Below are 26,821 nucleotides of genomic sequence, written 5' to 3' on the forward strand. Positions count from 1 at the left end.
TTTCCCTTTACACAGAAATATCGAGTCCCTTTATCTATTGAAATAACAGCGAGATTGGCCGGTAAAAATTCGAAGAAGACCATGACATGTCTGAAAAGGAAGATGTAATTTGTCAGAAATATAACTTTTGCAAATGGAGGATATATTTTCTGTAATTAGATAAAAAATGGGAGGATTATTAAAAAACTTTCTTTAAAGAAGATTTATCTTCATTAACGCCTCGAAGTATATTCCTATTAGCGAATGCACTTGGCAAGTTATCAATTTTATTCGCTAAGACCACAATGTTGATTAATTAGTAAAGAGAATAGCGATTCTTCGAGCAATTAAATTCTCATTCTAGGACAGTTTACGTCGATGGCCAACTTCTGTAAAGAACAAGCAATTTACCAAATTATATCGTCTCATTATATTCTGGCCGTAGTAGCCGTCGAACTTTCGATACACAAATTGAAAATTAACTTCGTTACGTTTATCAAAGTTAGGGATAGTCTAACCTTTAATTAAAAATCTCTAGAATTTGTTTACAATTAATATCCATCCTGCGTTTACATAACTTTCATAAAATGGGAAAATCAAACGAGTAACTTAATGACCATAGAAAGTTTCAAAACTGAGCGACATAAAGAACGATGTATCGTTGCCAACATATTAAAAAATATCCAGTACAAAAGTTTCTGATACCAAAATCCTCGAATGTCAGTTTTATAACCTTCTTTTATCCCCAACTGTATACATAATATCAAATTGGTATTTTGCATCGCGTACAAAACATTGTGTACAACGACGATCAATAATGATAATCATTGCAAACCATACTCTATAGGAAATGTTCGCGTCTCGAATATTTACCGCTGGAAGCATTAATTTTGTGTCAAACATTCACCGCAAACATCCACCAATCCGACCACAATTTTCCACGCTGACAAAACTTCTCTAAATATCGTAAATCCTTCGCTCACGTAGCTCTCGATTCATCGAATCGTCCTATTCTCTCGCAACAATCCACCGAGACGTGTCTTTGAAGCTGCATCGAAAGGTCTCTCGAATCCCTATTAACTCTACAGTCGGAAAATTCGTGACGTCTGGTTGTTTTCATAACATCTAGGAAAGTGACTTTCCACGGCGATTAGAGGCCGCCTGAATCGACGGCGGTGCAGTCCAAGAGAGGCAGGTCTGAAAGGCCACGGTGAAACGAGGACGACGAGGAGTGGGAACACGAACGAGGGATCGAAGATCGTTGAAGAGAGGCTTCCGAGGCTTCTCGTTTCCGGAGGTCTCGTTAAACGAATCCTCGAACGACCGACGGCAACCGTGTAATATAGAAGGTATTCTCCGGTGTATCTCGTTGCTGAAACAATTCCCCGGAGAAGTTTATTGTTGATTATTCAGACGAATTTATCGGAACTCGTTGTTGTTGACCCCTCGCGACCGTTAAACTTGTTGATCCGCGTAAGTGTGCATCGTGTTTCGCTAGGAGCCACGGTAGAACGCCATCGAACGTTTCTTCCTTCGCGTCGGAATGAATACGAATTCGACGTAGAATAGAAAAAGCAAAAGAAAAAAAAGAGCACGTTGATACTCGGAACGGGAAACTCTGTGTCTGCTCTTGTGATCGCTCGAGCCTCAAGTGCTTGGAGAACACGGCTGTTTCCGAGAGAGGTTGCTCCGGGACAGAGGAAAACCAATGTGGAGGGATAGGGTTTTGTTTATTGAGTCTATAAGAAGGTTGTTGGAGTTTCGTGCGCCGAGAAACCTGTTTCTTCGTAAGGCTTTCTCGTCACGGGAGGGAAATTTATGGAATTGAAAAAATGTCTGACGCGTTTATATAGAAGCGTTTCCTCGGAAGAAGGTTGGGCGAAGCTAGTTTAACGAGTTGAAGTCGCAAAGAACCGTAAGAAAAAGAAATTTCAATTGTTACACTCGGATCAGTATTAAGAATCTTCCTCGTGACGAAAAATTAGAAGAACGATCAGAAACTGAAACGTACACGAAAGTTACGGAAAAGAGTCATCGCAAGATTATCGGATAGCTTGACAGAAGAGGATCGCTTCAATGCGTAACCATCGGCCGTCGCGAGTGTATACCGGGTGCACCGTACGAAGTAGAGTGCTCGACGAAATTACGGAGGAGCGGGGTTACGAAGGACGACGTTAAGGAATTCGAAGAAGAGCGAGTCCCTCGTCGACCAAGTTCTCGAAAGCGTGTTAAACTTGTTGACCTCTTCCAACTCTGTGGAGGGTTGGGCCGTAGTGGAATCGTGGTATCCGCGGTGAGCGATATATCCCGGAGAAATTTCCGTAATTCGCCGCGAAATTTCCGAAAGCGAAACCGGACGTGTGACAAGCGATCGGTATAGTACGTTGGGGAAAGTTGAGTCAAGCTCGGAAAGTGCGAGACGTGGACGGAGGACTGACGAGTTCCTGCTAAACATAAGACCGACCAAACGCAACGAGGCAAACGGAGTCCTCTTCTTCATCCTCTTCGAGCGAGGTTTCCAAAGAGAATTCTTGGAGCGGAAGCTGAATCGAAGGAACATCGAATCGAACGGCCAACGGGATCTCTGAAAGAAAGAGAAAGAAATTTGAAACAGCGGTCCGAGAGAAAACCTCGAAGCATTGATGGTGGCGGTTAGAGGCAAGGCTGTGAAAGATCGTACGATCGATCTTGGAAAATCGAGCCAGGAGAACGAGTCACATTCTGCCAGATGACTTTAAGGAGGGTCCACGAGGACTCGGCTGACACGTCGTCGATATTCGAGTACGAGGACGTGATAAAGTTATAATAACAGCGGCAGCCTTAGTTGAAAATCGTTGTCGGCACTGATGTATGGCCGTATGAGAGAGGAATATTCTAGTTAGTCCCCGCTCCTATTCCCCTAAAAGAAGAAACAAAGAGAGAGATATATATTCATATACCTAGATATATATGTATACATAAATGATATATTGATGTTAATCGAAGTTATTAATTGATTGATCGTTTTCCATCTGGTTAGACTGGTTGGAAACTGTTCGTTGAGATATTCGGATTAACCGATTCGGTGTTGGCAAAGTGTTGGTGAACAAGTAAGATACCCAAAGGAAGGGGAGACAGTCCGAAAGACGAGGAAAAATGGCAATGGTAATATCGCCCCGTAGCAAAATCGTGACTCTGTCGTTGTTGATCGGTATCATTACGCTGGTGGCGTTGATAATCACGGGTGTGATCGGTATATGGCACAAGAGCGAGAAACCGACGAAACCGGGCACGAAGATGGTCAGCAGCAAGCTTCAACAGATCACCGGCTACACCGCCACTAAACATGTGAGTAGAAACTTCCTTTTCGTGGCGGCCACGTGCCCTGCGCTGAATTCTCGCGCATTTTTTACGGTAGGTCGATTTCATCGGTTTATTAGCGATTATTGAACGATGTTTATCGATATGGTGATATTTGCCGATTCAGAGTATCAATTATATGCGAGTGTCGTTATCAATTTTATAATATATCGCGAGTACGTGTATAATTAAGAAAAATGTATATTTCTTACACTGTGATACAGGTAGGGAAAATTATTTGAAATATATTTAGACGAAATTTGAAATTGTAAGAGCAATATCTTTGAATCTTTGCTTTTAAATCGTTTGAATAGCTCTGTGAAATAAAGTGTATTCGAAGATCGATTTTCTAATGTAAATAATAGAGTGGTAAAAGTATCAAGACGGCTGTTGGCTATGATACGAAATATAATAAAGCATTTCAATTCTATAAATATTAATTTCAATGTTAATTATATATGCATGTTTCTGAAATTCGATATCTCTTCATTAAAATAAATAAATCACCGCCATTTCGTTTATAATTTCATTTCTGTTTGTAGTTTTCTATTATTGTTAATAACTCGTTAACTAATTAATCGTACCGAATGATGTACTGGAATTATAATATATGGCATGTAAAACGATATTAAATGAACACATTGAGTATTTCTAATTAATTTGTATTTGTACGTAGAACTGGTATTGTTCCGTTCGTCGTGTAACTTTCATTTTGTATCAACGATACGAAAGGAAAAACTATTCGAAAAGAAGATGGTTACTCTTGAAACTTACGTGAGAAACAAATTTGACAAATAATCTAAACTAGATTTACTTAAAGAGACGAACGTTTCCATAGACCTCAACCAAATTTATTATTTTTAGTAATGTCCACGTATTACGAGGTTCGTTTCCTGTGATACTTGAGCGATCCATCGCTGTGCGTTGTTAATCTTTTTCGCTGAAAAATTCCGGAAATTTGTATCTTAATGGAATTATAGCGGTGCAGCTTCTCCGCCCCGCTTGATTCTTAACCCGATCTCTGCCGTTTTAGCCTGATGCAAGGCGCATCGCGCAATTCGACCATGTACAATCCAATTAAAGTTGCATCACCTACGTAATCGTTAATGCGTTCCTTCATGGTCTTGTTACGCTCGCAGACGTTACAACGAAGTTAAGGATTTTCGACAAGAACAAAGTTTTATGAGATTCTTCGGAGGAATCGGTCTAAAGCGAATACTTTTTGTAATTTTTTTACCGCAGTTTAAGCAGGTATTTTTAAATCCCGAATTCCTAACTCGATGTTATGTATATATAACTAGCAATGCATAATACAATAATATACTCTTAGTTTCATTTCTTACTTCTATCTTTTTACTTTTAATATTTTAAATTGATGAATTTTTTAACAAACATAGTCCGTCGTGTTTTCTTAATTTTTTCACGCGTAGGTTAAAACTAATTGATAGTCGTAGCATTAATGATCGCAATAGTGATTTTTGATAAATGAAAGACACGTAAATAATCCTCATAAATAATCCACCGCAGGATCGATCCGTCTAATGTGAATAAAGAACGGGCTGGCTGAACGTAGCCGTAGTAATTCGAAAAATTAATCAAGACCCGATCGATCGAGTAAACTTGGAAGTTGGTTCTATACCGGCGAACGTCTCGCGGCGGCGCTTACAAATGGCCGTCGGCCATCGGCATTCGAATACATAAAACACCGAGAGGTTGCCAGCAGTATTATTTATCACTATGGGGCACGTTGGAATTCCAACCACGGCTCCATCCAGGGAATTCCGATATTCCTATGAAACGAAGGAAAATCAGGAAAACGCGGGAAAATTCGTTCTCGAACGCGATAGAAACGTCCGCGTGTCTACGAGACTCGCGACACATTCCACGTCCGCGTAAATCTCCGTGGTGGTTACACGAGACACGGCTCGTAAGATTCGCTCATGCATATTAATAATGTTCGATGTAAACTACGAACGACGCCTGGCAACTTTGTAATCGCATCACGGCGAAGACCACCGGTAGGGTAATACCGTTGTCGCGAAACAGCATTATTTTTCGATCAGCACGCGAACTGCGACCTGATCCTTCACTCTCATGGACCACGTTCCCGGAAGCTTCTCCACGCGAAACGTAGAGTGACGGTGCGCTGACTCGTGCCGAGTCGGGCAACGAATATTGGAAATTAGTTTTGATGGAAGGGTGCAGAAAGTGGCTTAAAGTTACATCCAAGATGCGCTTTGGTTCGCACCGTTTTTATGGTGAGTTGGATATTGTATGTAATACACTTTTATATATATGCTATCTATGCGATGAATTGGATCGTAGAGTTAACGAAGTTACGATAAATACCAAAGAAGAATCACGCTTGTATGAGAAAAGAATACACAGTAAGAGATAAATTAATATCGAGTATTGGTAAAGATTTCCGATTGATTTCCAACGCGTCAATCTTGCATGACTCGTCTAACGAATGAATTGTTTATTTGAATAGGAGGATTATGCGAGTATAAATTTTTGTAATTTTTGTCAACTTCTGTGATATCGAAATTCGCTCTTCTTTGGTTTTCTTCTTAACGTAATTAGAATCGACCGTTCGAAATTAACGTTCATTTCTAACAACGAGTAAAAGATGATTTTATGAAAAATAAAGTAGCACAGAGTTTCGATAGAGATGATTAAATAGAAAATAAGCTTTATATTTGTTCCATAGTTGTGGACTTGTTCTTTTTTTTTTTTTTTTTAACTAAAATCAAAGTTACGAAGTTAAATTTATAGATACGTAGTATTCAGTGCATGTAATTACTTTTGCATAGTAAACAGATCTTTCAATATTTAAACACAAATCCTTTTTCAAAACATCGATTAAATCGAAAAAATCGAATAAACATAAACCGATAACCCAAAGCAGTACTTCCATATATTTTGAATAAATGTTTTATCTGCAAATAAGTAGAAACGTAAATATTTTTTATTTTATTTTTTTTTTTTTCTTTTTAAAACAGTATACATTTTCGTTTACATAGTTTTCATGATATTCCAACTTTTATAGTTTCATATTTTTTTTTTAAATTGAAATTTGAAGAATGCTAAGTGATACGAACTATTCTTCTGTACATGCGATACTTTTAATATAATTATACCAAATTTCATATAATACTTTATTGTATAATTTTTAATCACAAGTAAAGATATTATACAAAATATAGCATTGTTGTTCTATATAATACTATAAAATATTACTTCGACGTAAAATTTAAGTACAGTAGGATACTGTATAACGCGATCAAAATATTGTGAAAGAAAGTTGTGTTATTTTAACGTTGAAAGTACCAATGTTAATTTAAAACATTAATTAAAATCCGATTCACATTTTGACTATTCATATGAATTAGTAGACGCATATTAATAGTACGAACAAAAGACATTAATCGCAATGTTGAAAAGACGGTATAACGAACGATCCTGCACCCTTGTATCGCACGAATAAATTTTCCATGATTTATTTCGATTAATTCTCAGCGAAATTACGCGTCTCTGCGTTAACTTGCGTCCGCGTTTCGTGCTTTCTTTCCAGCTGCAGTTATTACAACTATCTTGATTAACGTCATTCACGTGATATTTCTCAATTTTTATGCTTAACGAGGAACACAATGGGTTGTCAGGACGTATGTTTGCTTTTATAACTTTTACGTATGGGAATACGTGTGACGTCCATGATTGATGACAGAACCGAATCGATGAAAGTTAAAAGGAGTCAAGAACCTTTACTCGGACTACCGTGTTTTTTTTGTAATACATTGTCGGTTTGCTGGAAGAATGCGTGGTCTTTGCAATAATTAATTCAAACAGATTCGTTCTGCAAAATTTATTTGAAAGTAATTTCCAAGAAATACGTGTAATTTCACAGAAGCACGCAACAAATGGCAAATTATATTTTAAATATCATACGTTCGCCTGACTCTTTTTAAAATATCCAACGCTATTCGACGTTGTATTTGTAAATGGAAAAATGAACTTCTACGTAAAAGGTTCTTCGACATCGTTTCAGTTTACGGTTTAACTTGCAGCTTCGCTAACGTAACACAGAGAACTGCAGTTAGCAATTAAGAAACCATCATTGCCGTTTAAATTAATTTGTCCTAAGAAGTTGTAGAATAAGTCGACGAGAGCACAAATAACATTAATTTGAAAGTAAGCCCCGATATTCGAAAGTAAGAGAACCAATGTCTGCAGAAGCAATTATGGGGGAGGAAATTAAATGAGCTAAACTTCGTTACCACGGTCGTCGCTGCTTTGTAACAAGTTAATGAATCGCAGTCGCCATTTCTTGTAAGCCGAGATTCAGTGTCGACATCATTGAACGAATTCCACAATTATTTTCAAACAGAATCGAATCACTTCCCACGAAGAATTTCTTTAAAGTGGAACGACCTACTACGATGTAATTTTTTTAAATTATCGAAAAACATTTATTCGCGATATTTTTATAAATACTCTACAATCTGGAACACGATAATAGATACTTATACAATGTTACGGAAAAATAATAATAAAGGAATTGTTTCGATGCCGTAAATAGATTTAATATCCAATATTTACTACATAATATCGCATTATATACATTACGTTATTTATTACGTTATTACAAATTTATTATATAATACATCTACATTATAGTATCATAAAATTTGCAAGGTTTACTTATAGATATTTACCGAAGCTTTTTACATCGGTCACTACTATTCTCGAAAATTTAATTCCATTTGATAAAGATTTGCTCGATTGATATTTTTTCTCTTCCTTCTTCTTTCATTTCTTTTCCTTTTTTTCTTGTTTTGTTTTCTTAAAATCCCATCAGGTATATAAAATATTATATAAAGTTAGAGAAACTCAAATGAATGGATATTAATGATTCCTCAGATTTATTCGAAAATATAACCGCAACGTCGGGGCAATTTACGAAATAAATGCGAGCTCAAAATTGCTCTGCGATCAAAATGAGTTCAATTAAACAAGAGATTTAAATCTTCCTCCCTCAGCGATTTCCTATTTCAATTACCTCATTCCCAACAATGTGTGCGTTGCACGTACAATGATAGATTTAATTTTTTGACGCAATGCGCTAATTATAATGTTCATTTATGTCCGATATTGCATCGAGGTGCAATATAGAATCGTTGCGACCGTTTCCCGATTGTAATTAGACAACTATACCGTCGATGGAAAATCACTGGTGGGAAAAAATGAAATACCGTTTTTTCTCGTCCAAAGGTAATTTCTTCCTTTTAATCTTTAACGAGATAAAGGATTTAACAATTGCATTTATTTTCTGTGGGAACGAAGTACATTGATTTTCAATTTATCGAACAAGCTACACGCCCATTGCCCGTTAAACGAGTGTTAAAAACCGAACTTTCTTAAATTTGCATCTTGTCGATTAATAATTCTCTTACTTACATCGTCGTTTATCGGCTTATTGATTCTCTCGTTGTTCGAACTTCCTTGTGAAAGAAAAATCCATTGCAATTTTTAGAACATGAGAAATGAGCAGAATAATTTAAACGGCGTGAAATACATCGTACTTGACATTTAAAAATTAAACAATTGTTTCGTTATACGTAACGAAAATCGAATCCGCAAAGAACGAATTAATTTTGCTACATCTTTTTAAACGTTTCCAATCAAAATAAAAGTTCCTCGCGTCTGAGAAACGTAAGAAATAATTATTATTAATACGTATAATTTCTCGTTTCAACGTTAGATTCGGGATTTTTTCGAGACGTTAAAATTCCTTCTTTCGCTTGATACCAAACGAGAATGAAAAACGAGAAGAATAGAATTTCTTCAAATTGCCTCACTGCCGAGTGATTTTCATCAAATTTTATGACACCGAATACAAGTTTGATTTTCTATATTTCAATTCCATGGTACGGTGTGATATCACCAGGAAACAAAAAGAAAAGACTAGAAATAGGGGTCGAGATGGAGATACGATAAAAAGCAGTAAATAAAATGTACAGTGGGTCATGAAGTGCACGGTCGTCGAAACTGAGCCGCGTTTTCCTTCTGTATACCTTCTCCGCGGTATCTTCCCATCAAATTTCCTGCGGAGAATGCGGCACAATCGTCTCGAAGGGTTCGCTCGCGTGATAAATGCTCGCGCATGCTTCAGAAATATTTCCTGGATCTGAAATTCTCGCCGTATCGAGGCGAACTTACTCAAGTGCCTAGCTTGGGCGTTCACGTTCGCGTGGATGCCTTAATGATACGTTACAAAATTTATGTTAAATGTTTACGAGTAGCTTTGTGCTTACGGAGGTGTACGAGCATCGATACGAGCATAACCGTATTTGACTCACAAATGATATCGTTGCGTCGTAGCCGCTGTGAGTGACTACAAAAGCTTAGCTTACGTTACTTAACGTTTAACTACAGACCACCTATCAGAACAGTCTGAATTTTTATTTTATAAGCTATAATCTGGTAAAAAGAACTTCGCCAGTTGCAGCATTTCGAACAAATCTACTTTGAAGAGTTTTATCAATCGGGAGATTCTCTGAACAGAAAAGAGTAAAGTGGAGCAAGTAGTATTTCATTAACTCAAAATATACTCGTTTGATATTATTTGCATTGTATCGCGTTACGGTTTCTAATTTAAGCTTCCGAAGATTTTCACGAAGACAGTGACGAATCCCTTGTTCAATGCTGCGATAGTCTTTTAAAGAATAAAAGGTATCGATATATGAAAATATACACAAGAAACGAAAGTAAAAAATGAATACATAGAGGAAGAAATTTTTTCTCCCTCTATGTAATAATACGCGAGGGATATTTTATAGAATTTTCTTTCATATCCGAAATTTTATCCATATTTTGTGTCATTTATTTCGTTTCGTCGATCTTAGCGTGGGAAACACGAAGTGAGTGAGATAGACAGAAAGATTCATCAGTTGATTCATTGATACCAGTATATTTCCAGCATAAAATATTATCGCTTCTGTTTTGAGAGATAAGCCTCAAACGGCATTTTTCTACAGAAACTTTTCACATCGTTTTGACGTCTATAAATATTCTCGTACCTCACACGTTTTATAACAATCTACCGTATATCACTATATTTACTACAAACTTCGCCTCACATTTTCATACGCATAATCCTGACACGTATCAATCATAAAGTTTCGTCATTGTCATCTTAACGCCAGAATACTCTTGAAAAAAGGAACTAGAAAAAGAAAGTTTAAAAATCGCCGAGTACGAAAAAGAGAAAAATTTCATATATCAGAGAACCAGGTATAAAAAAAATTTATTCGTACGCGAAACGTCGAGAGTGACACGTATTACTCATAATAAAAGCGAGATAATAAATCTTTTTGCCTTCATCTTATTCCTATAGTGGTTAATGCGTCATCGGTAAATGTAGAACATGATCGGGAGAAATTGTCCTCGACAAAAATTCCACGGAAAGGTTGGAATAGGATAATGCAAATCGTTTTAGCGAACGTACGGGTAGCAAGATGATATGTCCCCGTTTTACGAGCGCGACCCCTCTTCAGAACGGGTTTCTCGTCTTGTCAGGAACCGGTGGAATTTTCGTTCGATGCAACCCTGCGGCTTTCCTTGTTCGAGTTGCTAGTTTGGCTGACCCAGATAAATGTTTGCTACGCTGACCCTTTTGGTTTCCCTCGCCTCTGGAATCCGTGGTTTGCGCGCAATGTGCAAAGAATTTTCAGTTTCATCGACAACCGGCCGTAGAATTCGGCGCCAACAGTAATTGGAAATGGACTTTCGATTATCGAGTGTCGATGGTTATTTGAATTATTCTGATTTATGTAGTGGAGGTTGGTGTATCGAAGCTTTGAAAGACAGACGATTCGCGAATGTAAAGAACCAAGGGTAAATAGAAAATTTCAAAAGGTTTTTGATGAAAATTTTTAATATCGAATTCTTATCGTGCCATGTTTCCGTGATCGATGGAACTTTGATTTGGGGAACGCTGGTTTTTGCATAGATCGATATCGTTTCGATCGTTGTATTAGATAGAATGTTAAAATGATAAAAATAAGTAATTGAAATTGAAAAAAAGGAAATCCTATAAAATGAGATTGGCATGATTGTGAAATATTCAGAGTTATTTATGGCCGTGCTTAATTATCAGCGCCAATTGTAACAAATATTCACCTGCATTGTTCGAAATAAATAATCCTATTTGCCGCAAACTCTTCAAACAGGATAACAAATTTATATCGTTATTATGATAAATTGTTATTCGTTTGGGAAGGTTGACTTCGTTGGGCGCTTAAATTATAGAAACAAATGTAAAATACATTATTCATAGGTCTTCTGTACGCAGCGTGAAATGAATTGTTTATTACTTAATATACAATTAATCGATATTAAAACTCAATAATTTTATGAAAATCTGTACGTTGAAGATGGAATAGCCATATGAAACGGAACTTTTTCTAAAATTGTGGGTTATCGTCGTAAATAATAAAAAAGGATACATAAAATCGATAGATGCGTGCAAGGAATATAAACGAATACATATGTTTCAACGCTATAATTCGATTTTATTATCCAATTCGATCTACAATTTTTATTGCCCCTCCTATTTTTTTTAACCTTGTAATCCCATTATATTTCTCAATATTTATTTATATATTTTTCAGTATGCAATGAAATTATTGTTTTCATTTTACTGTTTCCACACTTTACGAATTTTCTTAGAAATTCTCATGTCGTGCATTTATCGATTGCGAAGATATCGGAATAAAATCATTTATTTCGATATTAAGCGTTAGATATTGTGATGAAATTTATATTTCTAATTCTCAGCTGCGTATACTTGAAATTCTTACTTCTGTAAGAGAAACGGATAATTAATTACATATTAACATTTTGCACATTATACTGTCTTTTTATAAAAATAAATCTACGATTCAATCGAACTCTTAAGTAAAGTCAAACTTGAACATTCCAAGCTATTCAAGCGACATTTCACCTCATTAGTCGGGTCTCAGGAATCAATAATTTCGCTCGTTATCAAAATTGATCCTTTCGTTTAACGCGTTCCATATTACGGAGGACCTTTAGCAGCACGACAAAAAGCTATTTAATTCAAAAGAACCGGTATGTAGACCAAATTCCTCATAGCTTGGATTTCTCTCACAGACAATCCAAGACTTTTATTGAAATTTTGAAAAATTACATTTTCAAACAATTTTATACCAACGATAAAATCCTACCATATCGTATCGTGAAACTAAAGATGCATAGAAAATCGTGAATTCTACGAATGTTTATACTAAAGGAATATTGAGAATGTTTATGTTCTTGGATTAAATAGTACGCCAATACTTCACGTAACTTCGCTTTATAAGATAACTTGAAACTTGCAGCTGCAAACCTTACGTAGTAATCGCTTGTAGGAGACTTCGTCGTCCGCTACGCCATGCTAAATAACTTTCGGAGCCATAATACTTGTCCTACCTCGCTAATCATCGTTGTCGACGTTCTTGCATCCTTCATTGACCTCCTTTCGTTCCTCCTTTTTCCATCGTTTCTTTTCTCTCTAGTCGTCGCTCGTTTTGTTGCTGGTGGTAGGGGCTGGTTGCAAGTTTTATTGGCCACCGTTGACGCGGTCGGGACGAAAAAGCATTTTCAGCGGTAATCTGCTTTCGGTCGGGCGTACAGGTAGACCAAGAAAGCTTCAAGTAATGCTGGCTCCGCCAGAAATCCGGAATAGGTAATCTAAATCGCTTTAGGGGGAATGCGACGGACAGCCCGATAAAATATACCCCGATCTTTGCTTCTTTCCCCTGATTTAACCTGTGCTTGGTGAGCACCACGTTACCGGCACATTCCCCCTTTTCGAGGGAATTGCGAAATTCAGCATGAAATGGAAGAGCAGCTTTGTTGCCTTTAGTTGTATCGAGATCCGTAACGATTTTGATGTATAGTTAATCGGCTGGCCCTGTTTGCCACCCATTCGTTGCCACTCGTTATCAGGCTGATGTGTTTGTTAGAAATACCTTGCGAAACATACAGAGTGGTGCTTTGGAACTGTTTCAGATTCTGAGGATTTTTATACAATTTATTATTACTCGTTCGATGGTAGGAGTTGCTTGATGAAACAGGCTATGGATTTTTTTGAATAGTACAATATTTTCATTCTTCTTTTCCTTTTTCCCTTTTTTGTCTTTTTTTTAAAAGATTGTTTGCATCGGTCACAACTTTAACTTTATTTACGGTAATCTTTCGCAGTTGTCCGACGAAGCTTTTTTCATCAGATTCTATTTTATTGGTGCGCGTATAAAAACGTGAATATGCATAAACGTCCGCAGTGTATGTATTTATAAAGTTTAACGCAGTGTATATTTTAATACAATAGAACGTGGTGTACGTATTAAATGTGAACAACGTGGCATGTTATTTTATTATATATATATATTTATATATCGTTATGTTAAAGTAGATTGCTACTGTATTATGCATAATGTAACTGTTAATTTTGTGAAGTTATTATGAAACTGTAATGGTGGCATTATTGTTGCCATTACAAACCGACTCTCTCTTAGATATTTTTATTTTCGAAAAGTAATGTTATCAACGATGATTGTTGCTAAAATTGCCACGAACGAGACTTTTTTTTAATGGTAACCTTATGCAAATAGGATTCTGTTATAATGGTTATATGGAAAAGTTTAGTGAATTTTAATATAATGTATTGAATGCACTATGGTAATGCAGCTACTTTCTGCATTCCAATATGTTTTCTACTCCGGTCTGGATGGCTTTAATGTTTGTTTTCCACTTTCCATTCGTCTCTTACACATACTCGCTAAATATCTAACCCCTAAAATTTTCAAATGATGCTATTGCCGAGTACTATTTCTTTAAAATACATATTTCATCAGTGTACTACTTTCGTGGTAAATTTTATGGTACATTCGTTTTTTTAGACAATACATAATCGCCATTTATTATACAAAGAAGCTCGTACTTTTGATGAATATTTATTATCCTTTAACAACAAAGGAACGCAACAAATACGTACGGTATATATAGAGAATTTAATGGAATTTATAGATTCGAAGAATACGTGATACCTTCTTTTCCAATTGGCGATCTTTAAATATGAAAACAATTCTCTACTTCGAAGATTGTAATTTTATTTTTTGCAAACATCCTTTCAAGCGAATTAACTGTAGGCGTTTTCGATTTGAAAATTAAACCATAGAAAAATTTCAGAAGAAATTCATAGAGTAGATGATGTATTAAAAATTTGAATGTTTAATAATGTTTATAAGTAAGTATTACCGTAAAAACTGTAAAAGTTTCTTTAAAAACATTGATTCAGGTTTGCTGTCTTATTGGGAAGCTTTCGTAATCTCTATTAGCGATATGTTGCTCGTCATTAATAGAATAAATATCCTAATTGAACCATATTTTCTATTTTAATTCGGTTATCGCGATCTCTTGAATTTTCAAAGAAAATCGATCGACGAGGAGTTCATAAAATGATCTTGTTGTCTCGGGAAATTAAAGTTAGTTGAATTAAGAAAATTTAAATGAACGGCATCGGACCAAGTTGAATTAAAATTTACAGAGACGTGACTGAATTCGAAATACAAATCGTGCTTCCGGATACAGTCGGAAAAATCCATTTCCGGATTTGTATCGCTCGGTCGTGGATCCGGCAACTTTCGCACGATTTTATACGTCAGGAAGAGATTAAAAGCTAGGAAGAAACACGAAGTAAGAGGTCGATGCTTTCCAAAGGATGGTAGCTATCGATATTAAATAATTAAAAAAAGTTAATGCAGTCGAAACGTATAGCCATTTTTCTCGTCATGATCTAATAACTTCGCTGATATAATCCTTGCTCGAAATAAAAGTCTCTAGCTAATTACGGATACTTTATGAAATGTTTTGAGATGAAACTGCACAGGAACAGGTAATTGTGACGGACTGTACATTTTCACAATGTCTATAGCTTTTAATCTTAATTTTGGTTAGAAGTTTAATTGATTAATTTCAATTTCGTTACGCCTACAGGAGGTGAGTTATGTAACTGACACAGAGTACATGCAAGTTTCATATTTCCGTAGTCAATCATTTTTGTAAATGTCTCGTTATATCATTTTTATAATCTCATACAAATTGAGCGTTTTAAATGTCTTAAATACATGTAGAAGTGTTCAAGCGAAATATAACATTAAAAGAAAAAGATCGTTCTATTTGGTAAGAGAAGCCAGTTACGTTAGACCTGAGTAGATTGGAGATAAATGTTCCAAATTTATCGTTTTCTCTACAACGTACAATTTGTAAAAACTATTGTATCTTCTGGTAAAATGTATCATAATCGTAGAATAAATTTACATCTCCATTTCAAAGCAGCCTGTACCACGCGATAAAGATACATTACGATAAGTTTCCAGCATTTCGCTGGATCTCGAACCTACTGTTGGATAACAATATCCAAAAACAGAGAAAATATCTGGCAGTAGATTTCGCTTAAAGACGACATTCCAATGCTGGTAAATTCAATGTTAGTATCGGCGTATGAATAAATTTTCCTCGAGATCTCAAAAGCTGATTCTATCCCTCTCTTATTCCATGTTAGCCATTAAACGGGTAAAAATTTTCCTGAACATTTTCGTTCCATCTCATTTCTACACGAGATATTGCCTCGAGTACGATCGCTTCAAAGAACGTCTTTTAGCGCACGACGCGGCGTATCGGGAATAAGTTAGTTGGAATCGTTTCACGAATCTAATATGCAGTGCCCGATAACGCATACAATATTCCTGGTTCGTTCGAGTGGAAAGCAAGACGTTCGGTTCTTCCTACCAGCGAACGTTAAAAATGTATTTGTTCACCTCAGATAAAGAGTTAATAATTCAACTCATGAAAACTTGAAATTCCTTTCCTTCTTCTAATTCGATTCGACGTTTATTTAGAGCCGTTTACAGGCGCGAGTTTTAATTAAACGCCTCGAGTTCCTACGTTTTCGTATTCGTTTACTCGTTGCTAGATTTTTGCAAAATGTCATATCCTTCATCCTATGATTTACTTATAATACCATCTATCGTATCTACCACATAAATTTGCTATTTAAAAATACCAAAGGTTTAGAAATGTCGAAAGTTTCAATATTTATCTAAAAACGTCATTATAATTAAAATCAATATCAGAAGCGATAATACGATCCATCTCATAGTTCAAAGATCAAAAAATCTGAAAATAAGGAGTTTATCAAGCAATAAAACCGTTCTATATGGTTTGGAAATTGCAAGCACCAGATTCATTAACATCGATTTAATCGGATTATAATATATCATTGTACGTAGCTATGGCAATTCTGAGAAACAACATTATTGCTATTAACGAAGTATTCTTCGTTTCGTAATTAGTATATCTTGCCAAAACTGTGGTCCACTTTGTATCACTGTACAACGTACAACTCTCTCATAAAAGTGAATCGACCTTCTTGGTTGTTGATTCCTCGAGAGAGAGAAAGAGAGAGAGGGAGAGAGAAAAAGAATATTCCTGAATTTCGTTTAGAAAGAGAGCAGGTGTTTCGCAGCTACAATAGCTATTCCACTTATCGCAACTATTCGCAGTCTAATATTTGATGCGGCGTTGGTTCGGTGGTAAAATCGAGGCTGCGTCCCACGGGGGATCGACGGTTTCATGGTGCACACCGTGCTTCACAGAATCTTACTTGGAGCTGTGAACCGCGCCGGTGCTAGTCGTTGGATTTCACGGACGACTCTCGACGGAATGACGCGTCGTTCTGAAAGGTATTTCGACAGGAACGAATGGTTATACGGCCCACATACGGCTATTCAATTTCAAACGGTTTTTCTCTCTTCGACTCGGCCTCCGCCAGCTGACCGAATTCGGATTTTTCTGTTTCGCGAGAACTTCGGGCGAGAGAGTGGAGCAGCGTGTGTGTAGTCGTTAGTCTGCTGCGAATGAGGCTAATTTTCTATATTTCTTCGCCTCGTTTTTCCCGAGTAAATTTTTACAGAGTTTCGAAATTTTATAAGGACCGATTGTTAAGTGGAGGTGAGCATTTAAAAAAAAATTGCAACACACCATTTCGAAATATTTGAGAACACTGTAGCTTTATGTTTCTCCTTTTGCTGTTATTTTTGCATTTCTTCGTTCGATTTAAAACATTTAGTCGTTACAATTTGACATAGAATCGATATATCACAGCAATAGCTATTGTTTACATCAGATTTAATACATTTTTTAACTTAACCACCATGAAAAACAGGATTAGGTGGGAAAGTTTATATTATTTAATCTAGATACATCTGAATTCTATCTTCCTTTTTTACATGATCTCGAAATACTTTCATTTTCTTACTCGAGATTGTAATTATAATTTCAATAAAAATTCATAGAAAATCTTCTTTTCTCTCATGAAGAAGAAAATGTTCATGTCAAAAACTGCGTAAACTGTGCAACATATATAAAGTGTACATTTCGAAAGAAAGAACAAACTTCAACGGTATAATCCACTGTGCTAAAGCGCTTAATACGTTGTCCATCGCAAGTAAAAAATATTGATGATAACGATGATAACGAGGGACGACCCTAATTGCGTGAAATGCGATCGAAATCCGGTAAATCGGTTCAGCGAGGTAAAAACGGAGGAGAACGACAGAGGAGTGGGTATGTTCGTACAAGTGGCGCGATAAAATGAGAAATCGAAGCAGCCGCGCTTCCGCACGTATCGATCGAACCGGAAAAATTGGAACTTGAAAACGCTTCCAGATTATCGTGTTTGTATAACTGTTCTTTGTCGTTCAACCACCGAACAAGAGTACCACTGTGCACGACGATTTAAATTTATTCTCCAGAATAATCGAACTGTACGATTTTCATCAATTAGATTCAAGCCCCGCTCCAGAGTAGAAAATCGTTTTTCGCGTAATTCAGATGGTTTCTTTCTAGTTTGTTTCGGAATCTACCGCGTTTTATAGTCTTGTGACGAGAGGAAGAGAGCAAGGATAATTTGTTGCCATGAAACTGTTTGTTCTGTATTTATATTACTTGTTTGTTCTGTATGTAGGTAACCCGATATTACTTGTCTGGATTTACTTCGGAACCAGTTAAAAGTTGAAAATGAATTTAACTGCACAAGAAGTTAACGTAATCTGCTTAATTGAAAGGAAGCCATATACTTACGTTCTAATCCGTTGAATCGTATTTTGATCGATATTAGTTTTGACAAAGCTATATGTTGAGAATCGTGGATTTTAATCGCCGAAATAAAAGTAAAGGAACACTAAGATTACACTTAGAATTTATATTAAAATAGTTTTAGATTTATTTAATAAACGATTTGCAGGATCTTCATCGATATACATTTGCACGCGTCTCAGCACTCTCTTTGTCTCGCTATCTTCTATACCACACCGCCAACGGAACAGTTGCATTCATTTGTTTTTCGTGACGCTGTACACACACATACTTCTATGTACCCATACTCGCATACATGTGTCACTACTACACAGCTAATCTAGCCTAGCACACAAAATTATACATATCTCAGTATTATAAACACTGAAAATTGTATCAAAAATGTAAACATATATAATTCTATAAAATCAAAACTTCGAGAATTTGAATTTTTCCACGTATTTCCACTTTTAAAAGTATCACCCCTTTAGTTTCATAATTAAATAATTTAATTCTCCGCCACGATACCTTTTCAATGCTTGGAAAAGTATAACGAATTTTTGTAATAATAAACGTAGAACACATATTGTTTTATGCAAACGGTAGACTGACTTATACCATTCGAATTCTTAGCCCCTTCATATTATAGAAATTTCTAGCGGTTCCTAATAATTTCTAACAACATGTAAATTTTTATATTCGCGTTTTCCATTGTTTGATCTTTAACGCCTAAACTCTATTTAATTTTAAAGAAGTTTCAAAGAATCAAACTCTGCAGTACAAGCAAGCAGAGTGCTTCTTTTCATCGTATTGTTAAAATTTCATTTCCTCTTCGACGTGTCATCTCCATCATTGAATAACTCTTTTATTTAGCAGATGTAAGAGGTCGTTTGAATCTGTGAATTTAAAGCTCTGGCGTGAAATTACACGTGTGACGCAAACGCGACTGCTGGAATAATCCCTTCCGTCTGGCCTCAGGCTTCGGTACTTCCGGTTCGGAATCCGTAATCGCAATGCAAAGCGTTTTTCGTGCTACGAACTCGACTTTGAAGCATCAACGCTTTGCTGCAACATTTACGCTTCCGAAGATACAGCTTTAACAACGATGTAAGATACGCCCTCGACGTAAAAGCAACCGGCTGGAAGTAACATTATTTATTTGCAGATAGCTAGAAATGATCTCGGACAAGTGCTTCCTTACGTTACTACCGGCAATCTTCGTTACGAATTAAGTACGTTTAATACAAATTTTAAGGAGACGTTGTATTCAGGTTTAATTGATCTTGAAGTATTTAGCAAGGTAAAGGAATTTGATAGAAATTTGATAAGAACGGCCATCTGTTCTTGCAAATATCTTTGTTCAACTATAAAAATCAATATTACATTTTCAACGTATCTTCCATTCGCTAATAACGTGTTCGGTTGATCGAAAAATTGTGCATTTGCTTTCTATGCTAATGTATATATCATATCTTTTTTAATATTTTTGAAAGGAAGAAATTAATTGTTTTATTGAAATTTCTATTAAGTAATCTTTAATACAGTATTCATTATTACTTGCTATTAACTTCCATTAGTCTTTGCGATTTACGTCTTAGATAAAAAATAAATAAATAAATGCCTCATCATTGAAGATTCATGTAGATACATATATCTTACGTGGTGAATATTTAACTCATTCGTATTAAGGAAATATTTTAGTTGACGAGATTAGACAATGATCGGATATTGCAGATGTATCGCTGGATGGATATCCTCGAATATCCCTAACTTTTTTCAAAGTTTTCTATCCGTTTATTAAAATTCTTTCGTGGTTGCGATATAATGAGACGGATTATTCCATGAAAAGAAAAATATCACATAGATAGAAAATTCTACTGTACGCTAGTAGAACTGCAAGAAATAATAGAAACGAGAATTTTCCACCGTTCTGCTTTCAAGAATCAATTTTCTCGTTATGTCGTTTCCGGATTCGTCGAGCTCTGAAAGACGGCCCCGTAATTCACGTCCAAGCGTGAAATCGTCAACGACAAGAAGGGCCACGCAAAGGTATCCAAGGCGAGGTTCCCGATAACAAGGCGAGTTTCTGTACCGCTGTGAAGCAGCTGGCGCAACTGCAGTGCTGCAGTTTAGTTTCGCATAGGTTAGCTCGCGTCAGCGATTGCAAGAAGCAATTTGCGGCCACGTATCTCTTACTCCTTGCCAATGAGAATCACCCGATATACCGTAATAAAGAGCCGTTCTCAGTTTGGAGACCAGTTGCTCTTACATTATGATATATAGAAAGAGATACCTAACGATTAACGTAGCTGAATCGATGCTCTTACATCGGAAAGGAAAGTAGAAATTGATACAATAAATATTTATCTATATTGGATAATGTAAATATAAAGCTAAGGAAATATTTACTTACTTTTTTATTAAAATGTGTATTAATAAGCAAGAACATTTTTGTTTCTCTGTTGATTTAATTAAATGGGGACAAAAGGGTATTATTTATTATTATTATTATTATTTTAATATTCTGAATGATATAAAGAAGATCTCTGAGATAAAGAAATATTTACTTTTTTGTCTACTTCGATCAGTGTATTAATGGGATTATTATTGTCTTGCATATTCCAGCATTTGGTGAATAAATAGGAAAATAGTATTGTAGTGACGTAATTCAGTCACGCGTTATATCACAACTCTCTCCCTCTTTCTCTCTGTTTTGTTTTTTTTTATATATTTAGCATTATATTTTTCGCTAACACAAATTTATCATATAGACTTATATGTCAACGTTTGTATGCCAAGTTAACTGGCAGAGGACGAGAAAAGCTTGCTAAGCTCCAAAGCTTAACATGAACAATACTGACACGGGTCCTTCTCCCTGAAGCCTAAAACTTTAGGAATAACGATGTCTATGTCAAGCTGATGTTATTTCGTTAAAGAAATTTCGAAGAAAACGCTTTGAGGCTAAAATATTTCAATCTTTATTTTCGCTAATCTTTAACAATATTTTTTCATGCTTGCCATTTTTTTTTTTTTAATTTTCTACCTTTGCTGCTAGAAATCTACTAGACATTTTCTAATTTTCATTGCACAATGTTTTTCAATTTAATCTATGTACATTTCTACTCTTGCTACTAATAGTTAAATGCGAAAAAGTGATGTGATAAAGTTTGTCATTAGTTGATTTGTGTATCACGATTACTAGAACTCAACAGGATACTTTCAGAGTTATAAAATATTCAGATTTTGCGTCGTAACATCCAAGAAGGGCCTGTAAATATTTTATTCCTACAAACGGTTTGATATCGGTTCGGTCTACTTCCCCCCCTTTCTCTCTCTTTCTCTTGATATTAATATTTGTCGCCCCCAATTTTTTTTACATTAAACGTTAATTATTTCTTTTCCTTTTCGCGGTGCACCATTATGTACGAGCGAAAAAAAAGGCATCGCAACATAAATTCGTTCGTTAAAGTAATTATGTTTGGCCAGATTGTTACAAATTTTTGTTTGCCGTTGTTGCGCTTCCTAGTTACTGGATTTCATACTGTGTCCACGAAAACAAACGTAACCGTAGTCACCACTTCCTTTTTTTCATACGTTAAAATAGTTGTTGTAACGTATGTTCCAACGTAACGTAGCGATATTTCACATGCGAAATTCATTAAATTTATGCTTTAATCTTACGATAAGTACGCTTACATTTCTTACGCAAATATCATTTTACACGTTTCACTTATCGTTTTTTAAACGATTCAACAAACAATAATATGAGAATTTAATGTTTAATCTGGAAAGTACATGACTCGTAATTATGCCTGCTCGTTTATCAAAGCGTCGTATTAAAGTCATAACATCGCCATTTATTATTTTTATGCAACATTTCCATAACAATATTTCCAGTCACTGTTATTTCAAATATTTTTCGTCCGATACCTAAAAATGTTTATTTTGCGTGATGAAATTTACTATGCTTTAAAGATAAAGAAACTTTCCGTGTGTTATTTTCCCGTTATACCATAATATCAGTGAGCGAACATAAATATCCATTAAATTTTCACAAAAATTTTGCTACGAGATGTTCTCCAGTGTTCGAAGCAATATTAAATTAAATTATCCTCTATTTTCACAAATACGTATATCGATAGATACAATTGTTACTGCTTATAGTTTCAAGAAAATAAATACTATGTCGAAAGAAATGTCCAAATACGCAATTGAGCAAGGAACAAAGTAAGAAGAAAGTAAGAAAGTTTCAGACTGTGCAAATGGTATAAGTGCGTGATTGACTCGATAGTAGTGCCACTACGCTTATTCCTACGTATATTTCAATATTTGTATTATTTTAATATTTGGTATTTTCTACGCATTCCATATTCCACTAATAACAAATAAATTCTCATATATCACCCTCCCTGAAAAAAAACAAAGGTATTCACACTATCGACACGACAATATGACGCAATAAATACTTGAAAACAATGAATTCTATTCGAACGGACAAAAATGTTCGTATTATCTGCGGTTTGATGCAATAAATTCCCGAGAATCATGAATATCATTCATCAAGCATTCTCCTCGTCGCTCGTCATCAAAAATCATAAAAAAAAAACAACCAGAAAGAAAAAATTTCTAAAATGGGACGAAATCTTTCGTAAACTATCGGGAAGATTTACGTTCGATCCAAAACATGCGCGAGAGACTGGAATTTTTCAAAACCAAAAATAGACATCCTGCTTTGACAAAGCGGCAGGCACAGTAGGCCAAAAAGAGGTAGTATCGAAGAAACACGGAAATGGAGGCGGAAAATAGTCCGATACGAGGGTCGCAAATTTCCGTATCAATTTCCTCGACGAAATTCTGGTCTAGGGATGCCCGCAGACACTGGCTGCCGTTCGTGAAATTTTTCCCACGAAGATCTGGCATATTGCACGGCCACGAGGACACTCTAATACGGAATTGAAGCGGCCCGAAACAAGGTTGGCCCGCATCGAGCGCGCATCGCGACTGCATATTGCAAAACGGAAACGAGAATGCGCGCTGCGATTCCTCGCGACCTCGCCATTTCGTATGCCGTTGACATTCACCCGACCACGCTAACTTTCGCGTTAAGCTGACTACCGAGTTGGCGCTAAGTAGCTGCCCCGTTCGGGGAAGTTAGCTAGGAAAAGTGGATTGCTGTTGATGGCGGAGAAGGACGGGAGAAAGAGTCGCCCAACTTTCGCTATAAATCGTAGTTGGATTCTTCTTCTTCGCCTGTTCATCTACCGATGAATCTTTTAGCGAGAAGAATTTTGCGTTACAGCCGCGTGGTTTCTTTGATTTTTCAATAGACATCGACATTGGAATTTTCATGGCTAAGAGCGTAACACTTTATATTTTTATAACTTCGAACTATATAATCTATCGCATAATCTTTCCAAAGAATTTAATCACTCGCACTTTTTCTTTGAAAACGAAACTCTTGTCATTGAGAACGATCGAATGGCTTTTTCAAACGTTCCCTTTATTCCTTTCTTAGATCGGTTCCTAAAGGTTATACGACTACGTCCCTCGGCCAAAAGTTTCCAAGTACACCTTTTCTTCAAAAGGTAAAGTACCATCTCTGCGAAGATTCTTTGTAGTACTTCGCTTTTAAGTACGGATAACATCTTGATTCTTTTTCCGCGTTCTTGGATTTGACTCGTGCTTCTTCCTCACCGAGGAGACAAGAAACTGATCGAACTTGACTTCGCACGAGCTCCTCGATTCGCGTTAAATTTGAACAAATTTTCGAAATTGACGAACGAGAAGCTTTGCCTTTCGCTTCGGATAGACAATCGTTGTGGTTTTATCGCCACTTTCGATACCAAAATGTTTCGTGTAATATACCTACGTTGTATATTAAAAATAAATTAAAGGCATTCATGATATTAGTTCGTATACTTTCATTAGCGCCGCAGACGTTCGTACCTAAAAATACCATTATTTTGTACATTCATCGTAGTTTCTCCCTCCTAATCTCTAAACACTGCATAGTGCATATACCGTTCCCGCGTTAATTGGAATGAAGGCACGTAGACGCGTTGTTGGGTACAGTGGCACGTAGTGGTTCGTGGACGAATTCAAAGCAGCTGGCTTAATCTGCCCGTAATTTTTGTTGTCCGTTGAGAACGGAAGAGCTATGAGGGTAAAAAGGAAACATTGGAAAGAAAAGTAGCGGCCGCGTACGAATTAACATACTTAATTAGAAAACGAGCCGGACCGGCATTAGTGTTAATTTGGCCGACCAGCTGCCAAGTTGTCGCTAAGCAGCCGGTGCATTAAGAAAAGTTAGCCGAGTTCTAGATGGTCGGCAACGAAGACGAACTTTCCTAATAAATTATTATTACGCGCTGCCAACACTGTCTCGACGAAACGTGTCGGCCGCGTGCTCACTTCGTCTCGAACGATTCGAAAAAGTCTCGTTGAAATAGCGAGAAGAAGATTGACCCGTTATTTCTCATTTATTCGCCTGCTTGTTTCGTATTTATTGCGTAATATGTTATACGCGGTTCGTGATAATGTTGTAATCGATAGTATGCTGTTATTTGAACGACGTCTATAAAACTTTCTTTCTCAAAGTTTAGGTGTGACTATGTGTTAGGTCATCCCATAAGTTCGTGCCGACCATTGAATAATGAATAATGAAAAATGGAAAGAAGTTGTACAACGAGAGGGGGATTACATATTTTCGTGAAACTGAAAGGTATGTAAACAATCTTAACATATATAACCGCTCGAAAAACGGCACGAACTTATGCGATGACCTAATACATTGGCAATAAATCGTAGAAATTCTCTATAATGGTGACTTCTTTTACGCGCAATACGATATTTTGTATTTATTATATTCGTTCGGTATCGACGAGGACTTTAAAGACTTTGTTTAAGGTACTTTCGTTCTTTGTACATTTGTCTAGCACCGAGATAAGCTTGGAAAATTGCGTTGAACATACTTTTTCTATAGTCGTACAAATGCAGCATAGTATTCATAGTGATTCATGTGCTTACTTTACCAAAACAATTTCACGGGGTTATAGATATATTTTGTGATATTAATTGACGAGGGTCGTTTATATTTCGCAAAATTTACGCTTATCTGAAACGATGTATCTCGAGATGATATCGATGTCGAAACTTAAACGAAGGCACTTAAATTATATTGTATTTATACTTTGTTCAATTTATTGTTTGTTAAATCCATGGTAAAATGTTCACATGTCTTTAGTGATGTGTTGCAATGAGCTCGATCGAACGAATTCGCGACATTAAACCCATTACACGTCAAGAATTTACGCACGCTACATTTCTTTTCAAACAAATTTCCGATTAACAGTTTACATTATTGTACGGCTTTCACTAGATAAATCGTATCTAATAAAAAAGCATTTGTATACAAAGCGTTGAATTTATAAGAACGGGAAATATCTTCGACCGAATCGAATAAAATTATTGTTAAAATAACCAGGAAATTTTTACATGAGATCTCAATTACTTTTTCAACCTATTATTATAAATATATTTTATTCGATATCGTTGATCGACACGTATAATTATAGAAACATCAAAAATGCCCAGCAAGAACGTTTTAGACCGTGCAAGTAGTGTAAGTACGTGATATGTCAGACATCAGTGGGATTTCGTTAATAATTCGTCTCAATACAAAGAAGTTCATGAATAAATATTAGGAATATTAATGTTAAGATAACTGTAGAATATTACAAATCAAAATTATAAGACATTAAAATAATAAATTTTAAACTAAAAGCGAATCAAGCTACATATAAAAAGATTGCTTCATATACCGTGGTAATAAAAATATTAAATTAGTTTGGCCTTTGATATTTCCAAATTGAAACACCCTCCACGTTCTATTTGAAGGACATCAACCTTCGAATACCTTTTCCATGAATATCACACAAATCTTCGACTCGGTGGGTCGCTATTATGACTCTGCTGTAGAGCGAGTAAGAAGCCAAGACAAACTGGTGTCTCTGACTCTCGATGTCGTTTATATCGAACTTCCTCGCGCAGTTCTTATTTGAATCGACTTAAATGCGTTATTTTATCGTCGATGTATCACAAAACTGTAGTTGTACTGCACAGTGTACTTCGTCGTACTTTATATGCCGCACTACGTTATGCCACGGTACGTTAAATTCTATAATTCTAGCTAGTGTACATTTTTCTGCCTCTTCTATATCTCTTGTTGCTCTACGACAGTACGAAATTTTATTAAACGAAAGTGCTAACCGTAGCTACGAGAAGCGCCTAAAACGCGATACGG

At 36.1% G+C, this 26,821-nt stretch overlaps 1 protein-coding gene across 7 annotated transcripts in view; it reads left to right on the top strand.

Annotated features, from left to right (window-relative positions):
- Positions 1-26,821, top strand: part of LOC126917452 (collagen alpha-1(XVIII) chain) — a 343,182-nt gene that overhangs the window by 182,348 nt on the left and 134,013 nt on the right. Inside the window, exon 2 of one of the 7 annotated variants that reach the window (XM_050724322.1) lies at positions 1,109-3,306. The exons of the other annotated variants lie outside the window; for them this stretch is intronic. Within the exon in view, the coding sequence (XP_050580279.1) occupies positions 3,115-3,306 (192 nt within the window). The 5' untranslated portion in view covers positions 1,109-3,114. The remainder of the gene's footprint in view (positions 1-1,108; positions 3,307-26,821) is intronic. 7 annotated transcript variants of the gene reach the window in all.

This window comes from Bombus affinis, chromosome 6 (assembly GCF_024516045.1).
Source record: "Bombus affinis isolate iyBomAffi1 chromosome 6, iyBomAffi1.2, whole genome shotgun sequence".
NCBI lineage: Eukaryota > Metazoa > Arthropoda > Insecta > Hymenoptera > Apidae > Bombus > Bombus affinis.